Here is a 6,064-nt window from a genome sequence, read left to right as displayed (position 1 = left end):
TGTTCGTGGGGCGGGGGGGGGAAACAGTTTCCAAAGAAACAAAGGGGGAATTAAAGTAGCAAACTGACCAGCTTTACAACACACAGGAACGTTGGCAATTTATAAACAAAATCTCAAATACACAAGACAAAAACAAAATCAACCCTTTGACAGTTTGTAAGGAGTTATAATAAAAAGGGACAGAATTTCACATCGCTGATTCACCGGAGACAGATTCAGGGGCAGTACGCTTTTCGTTTTAAAATCTTCATTGGGTGGGAGAGACCTTTCTGTAATCTCTGCTCCTCTCCCCCGACTCTGTACGGGTTTTTTTTCAAGACAATCTAGCTAAAGCCAGAGATAGAGTGACGGCTAAGCTGAGGGCAATTTTTTGGAGAAGGCTCTCTTTGAATTTCTCTTATTTTGTTGGGATTGGGAAAGGAGTTTCCTCCTTTAAAGAAAAAAAACAGGGGGATTATTCACCCCAATGTGTGTGCGTGTTTTACTGTCGTGCGGAGGGTGGTTTGAGTTGGTGGGTCAGTCTAAATTCTTTTCCACCAATTTGGGAAATGGAGCTAGCTATCTTGTCCAATGCAACATTAGAAAGTCACTTCGCAGAAACAAAACAAAAACTGCTGGAAGAGGTCAGTGTAGAGAAATGGATCTCTCTCTCTCTCCCAATGCAACATTAAAAAATCACTTGGGAAAAATAGAAAATATTGGGAAAGGTCTGTGTAATGAAATACATCTCTCTCTCTCAATGCAACATTAAAAAGTCACTTAGAAAAAAACAAAATTCCTGGGAAAGGTCTGTGGAGAGAAATGGATCTCTCTCTCTCTCCCAATGCAACATTAAAAAATCACTTAGGAAAAAGAGAAAATATTGGGAAAGGTCTGTGCAATGAAATACATCTCTCTCTCTCAATGCAACATTAAAAAGTCACTTAGGAAAAACAGACATTATTGGGAAAGGTCTGCATTAGAGAAATGGATCACTCTCTCTCAAACGCAACATTAAAAATCACTTAGGAAAAACTGAAAATCCCGGGAAAAGGTCCGTGGAGAGAAATCAGAGGGTCGGGCGAACTGAAACAAAGTCACTTACCGGCCAAGCAAAGTAAAAGGGGATATTGATGTTCCCTGCTGTGTTTTTATCCGGGAGAGTGAAGGTATTTTTCCCCAGAACAGGGGTTGACCCACTGCCGAAAGAGCAGGTTCCTGAGGTGATAATGCGGGCTTGGTACTCCTTCAGGCAGATTTTAAAATAGGTATCACACTCGTCCCTGGTGCATTTTCGGTCCAGAGGATTCCGAGGGCGATCACAACAATCTCCATTCTCCAACTCGCCGTTCACGTTCTGCACCGAGTTAAACCTGATCTGGAAATAACCCGCTGCAAACGCCGCCTGCAAAAATTCAAAGCAATAAAAAGATAACTAAATTCAAAGAGAGGAAACGCAGACATATAAGAAAGAGTGTGATGCACAACCCCGAAGAGAGAGGGAAGCTGGAAGACAGAGAGAAAGAGAGGAGAAAAACATAAATCACAAATGCAATAGCAAATGTGGATTATTTCATTGCATACCTGAATGCAGAAAGTTGACAGCACCGCACCTATAACGATAAGGTGATAAATCCCTTTAAAATCCAGCATGCCTTCGCTGTTCTTGCTGCTAGCTTTTAAAATAAATCTTCCACAGCAGCTGTAGGATCCTCACTGGTATTTTTCCTTTTGCAATGCAACGAATCCAAAGGACTAGCGTTATATTTGTGTTTTTGTTTGCCTTGCCCCCCCCCCCCTATAATGGATTTTTTTGATTATAGAAAAAGGCAAAGTGTGTGTGTGTGGGGCTGTGTTGGTGTTAAGTGCTGGCTGTGTCTGAGAAAGGGGTGGGTGCAGAATGCCAGACTGGGCAGGAGCAATAGGACCGAGTTTCTCTTCTCTCTCTCTCTCTCTGTCAGCTCCTGGGAGAGGACTCAGCTCTTGTTGCACTGACTGAGGGAAATATCATTGCAGTCTCTCTAACTGAGGGGGCGAGGCGGGAGCTTTACTGACTTACAGCAGCTCTCAGGGAATTAAAGTGGGTTTGAACAGGGGAGTTTGGGGGGATTGAAGTGGGTTTGAACAGGGGATTTGGGGGGGATTGAAGTGGGTTTGAACAGGGGGTTTGGGGGGGATTGAAGTAGGTTTGAACAGGGGGTTTGGGGGGGATTGAAGTAGGTTTGAACGGGGGTTTGGGGGGATTGAAGTGGGTTTGAACGGGGGGATTGAAGTGGGTTTGAACAGGGGGTTTGGGGGGATTGAAGTGGGTTTGAACAAGGGGTTTGGGGGGGATTGAAGTGGGTTTGAACAGGGGGTTTGGGGGGGATTGAAGTGGGTTTGAACAGGGGGTTTGGGGGGATTGAAGTGGGTTTGAACAGGGGGTTTGAAGTGGGTTTTTTGGGGGATTGAAGTGGGTTTGAACAGGGGGTTTGGGGAGATTGAAGTGGGTTTGAACAGGGGGTTTGGGAGGGATTGAAGTGGGTTTGAACAGGGGGTTTGGGGGGATTGAAGTGGGTTTGAACGGGGGGATTGAAGTGGGTTTGAACAGGGGGTTTGGGGGGATTGAAGCGGGTTTGAACGGGGGGATTGAAGTGGGTTTGAACAGGGGGTTTGGGGGGATTGAAGCGGGTTTGAACAAGGGGTTTGGGGGGGATTGAAGCGGGTTTGAATAGGGGGTTTGGGGGGATTGAAGTGGGTTTGAACAGGGGGTTTGGGGGGGGATTGAAATGTGTTTAAACGGGGCTGGGCCGGGGCGGGGGGAATCTCTCACACGAGGGAGGAATCCCTGAGGGTGTTCCCGGGAGGATAATGTGAGGGTGGGCTTTCTGAGGAGGGCTCACGGGCAGGGGGGTCCTGATGGGGCTGTCTGGTGGATCCCTGAGGGTGGGTGCACTTTAGTGGGTGGGGGGGTGTCCTGAGGAAGATGGGGTCTCTATGGGGTCCCTGATAGGGGGCGCACTATGGGGGTTTCTGGAAATTTCTCAGGAGGGGTCCTCTGAGGGGTATCCTCGTGGGGAGGTCTCTGGGAGAGAAATCACTGATGGGGTCTCTCTGAGATGGATCACTGAGGGGGGTTCTCTCTGCGGGGATCCCTGAGGGGGGGTTCTCTGAGGGGAATCCCTGAAGGGGGTATTTTGTCTGGGGGAGTTTGTCCCTGAGGGGTGGGGGTCTCTCTATGTGGGGGGTGTCTCCCTGATGGGTGGGGGTTTCCTGTGTGGGGGTTGTCCCTGAGGTGTGGGGGTCCCTCTATTGGGGGAGGATGTCCCTGAGGGTTGGGGATCTCTCTATCTGTGTGGGGATAGTGTACTTATGGGGGGGGTCTCTCTGCGAGGGGTGGTCGTCTCACAATGGGGTGGGGGTCTCTCTGTGGGTGGTCTGGGTGGGTGTCTGTCTATGGGGGGGAGCACTGAGGGCGGGGTCTGTCTGTGGGAGGGGCTGTCCCTGAGGGGTGGGGGTCTCTTTCTCTGTGAGAGGGGTGGGGGCACTCTTTGAAGGGTCTCCCTGTGAGGGGTATACCTGAGGTTGGGGATCTCTCTCCCTGTGAGGGTTGGGGACTGTCTATGGGGGGATCTCTCTGTGGAGTGATCCCTGAAGGGTGGGGATCTCTCTCTCTCTCTCTCTCTCTGTGAAGGGGGTGTCTCTCTATGGGAGATCTCTCTGTGAGTGATGGGGGTCTTTCTATGGGGGTTCTCTCTATGGGGGTCTCTCACTCTCTCTGTGAGGGGGGTGGGGGTCTCTCTATGGGGGTCTCTCTCTCTATGGGGGTCTCTCTGTGTGAGGGGGTTGGGGGTCTCTCTATGGGGGTCTCTCTATGGGGGTCTCTCTGTGAGGGGGGTGGGGTCTCTCTATGGGGGTCTCTCTCTCTATGGGGGTCTCTCTGTGTGAGGGGGTTGGGGGTCTCTCTATGGGGGTTCTCTCTATGGGGGTCTCTCTCTCACTCTCTCTGTGAGGGGGGTGGGGGTCTCTCTATGGGGGTCTCTCTGTGTGAGGGGGTTGGGGGTCTCTCTATGGGGGTCTCTCTATGGGGGTCTCTCTGTGAGGGGAGTGGGGTCTCTCTATGGGGGTCTCTCTGTGAGGGGGTTGGGGGTCTCTCTATGGGGGGTCTCTCTCTGAGGGGGTGGGGGGTCTCTCTGTGAGGGGGTGGGGGTCTCTCTATGGGGGGGACTCTCGCTGTCTGTGAGGGGGCTGGGGGTCTCTCTATGGTGGGTCTCTGTGAGGCGGGTGGGATTCTCTCTATGGGGGTTCTCTATCTGTGAGGGGGGTGGGGGTCTCTATGGGGGGGCTCTCTTTGCGGTATCTCTCTCTGTGAGGGGGTGGGATCTCTATGGGGGTGGGATCTCTGTATGGGGGGGTCTCTGTGAGGGGGTGGGGGTCTCTCTATGGTGGGGTATCTCTCTGTGAGGGGAGTGGGGGTCTCTCTATGGATGGGTCTCTCTCTCTGTGAGAGGGGGTAGGGGTCTCACTATGGGGGGACTCTCTGAGGGTGGTGGGGGTCTCTCTCTCTCTGTGAGGGTGGTGGGGGTCTCTCTATGGGGTGTCTCGCTCTCTGTGAGGGGGTGGGGGTCTCTCTATGGGGTGTCTCTCTCTCTCTCTGTGAGGGGGTGGGGGTCTCACTATGGGGTGTCTCTCTCTCTCTCTCTGTGAGGGGCTGGGGGTCTCTCTATGGGGTGTCTCTCTCTCTCTCTGTGAGGGGGTGGGGGTCTCTCTATGGGGTGTCTCTCTCTCTGTGAGGGGGTGGGGGTCTCTCTATGGGGTGTCTCTCTCTCTCTCTGTGAGGGGGTGGGGGTCTCTCTATGGGGGCCTCTCTCTCTCTGTGAGGGGGTGGGGGTCTCTCTATGGGGTGTCTCTCTCTCTCTATGGGGTGTCTCTCTCTCTCTGTGAGGGGGGTGGGGGTCTCTCTATGGGGGTCTCTCTCTCTCTGTGAGGGGGGTGGGGGTCTCTCTATGGGTGTCTCTCTCTCTGTGAGGGGGTGGGGGTCTCTCTATGGGGTGTCTGTCTCTCTCTCTGTGAGGGGGGTGGGGGACTCTCTATGGGGTGTCTCTCTCTCTCTCTCTCTGTGAGGGGGTGGGGGTCTCTCTATGGGGGTCTCTCTCTCTCTCTCTCTCTGTGAGGGGGTGGGCGTCTCTCTCTCTCTCTCTCTCTCTCTCTGTGAGGGGGTGGGGGTCTCTCTATGGGGGTCTCTCTCTCTCTGTGAGGGGGTGGGGGTCTCTCTCTCTCTGTGAGGGGGTGGGGGGTCTCTCTATGGGGTGTCTCTCTCTCTCTGAGGGGGTGGGGGTCTCTCTCTCTCTGTGAGGGGTGGGGGTCTCTGTGAGGGGGTGGGGGTCTCTCTATGGGGGTCTCTCTCTCTCTCTCTGTGACGGGGTGGGGGTCTCTCTCTCTCTGTGACGGGGTGGGGGTCTCTCTATGGGGGTCTCTCTCTCTGTGAGGGGGTGGGGGTCTCTCTCTCTCTCTCTCTCTGTGAGGGTTGGGGGGTCTCTCTATGGGTGTCTCTCTCTCTCTCTCTGTGAGGGGGTGGGGGTCTCGCTCTCTCTGTGAGGGGGTGGGGGTCTCTCTATGGGGGTCTCTCTCTCTCTGTGAGGGGGTGGGGGTCTCTCTATGGGGGTCTCTCTCTCTCTCTGTGAGGGGGTGGGGGTCACTCTATGGGGGTCTCTCTCTCTCTGTGAGGGGGTGGGGGTCTCTCTCTCTCTCTCTCTCTGTGAGGGGGTGGGGGTCTCTCTATGGGGGTCTCTCTCTCTCTGTGAGGGGGTGGGGGTCTCTCTCTCTCTCTCTCTGTGAGGGGGTGGGGGTCTCTCTATGGGTGTCTCTCTCTCTCTCTGTGAGGGGGTGGGGGTCTCGCTCTCTCTGTGAGGGGGTGGGGGTCTCTCTATGGGGGTCTCTCTCTCTCTCTGTGAGGGGGTGGGGGTCTCTCTATGGGGGTCTCTCTCTCTCTGTGAGGGGGTGGGGGTCTCTCTCTCTGTGAGGGGGTGGGGGTCTCTCTATGGGGGTCTCTCTCTCTCTCTCTCTCTCTGTGAGGGGGTGGGGGTCTCTCTCTCTCTCTCTGTGA

General features: G+C 54.0%; 1 protein-coding gene across 2 annotated transcripts in view; it reads right to left on the bottom strand.

The window, feature by feature from the left end:
- Positions 1-1,949, bottom strand: part of jag2b (jagged canonical Notch ligand 2b) — a 291,811-nt gene extending 289,862 nt beyond the window's left edge. For both annotated transcript variants that reach the window (XM_059648926.1, XM_059648927.1), the window contains exons 1-2: positions 1,564-1,949; positions 1,085-1,384 (exon numbers count right to left, since the gene is read on the bottom strand). In XM_059648926.1, coding sequence (XP_059504909.1) covers positions 1,085-1,384; positions 1,564-1,632 — 369 coding nt within the window. In that variant the 5' untranslated portion in view covers positions 1,633-1,949. The remainder of the gene's footprint in view (positions 1-1,084; positions 1,385-1,563) is intronic.
- Between the last annotated feature and the right edge of the window lie 4,115 nt (positions 1,950-6,064).

The sequence above is a fragment of the Stegostoma tigrinum genome, chromosome 10, assembly GCF_030684315.1.
Source record: "Stegostoma tigrinum isolate sSteTig4 chromosome 10, sSteTig4.hap1, whole genome shotgun sequence".
NCBI lineage: Eukaryota > Metazoa > Chordata > Chondrichthyes > Orectolobiformes > Stegostomatidae > Stegostoma > Stegostoma tigrinum.
Note: the sequence above shows the minus strand (reverse complement) of the source record. Positions and strands in the feature narration are given on the sequence as shown.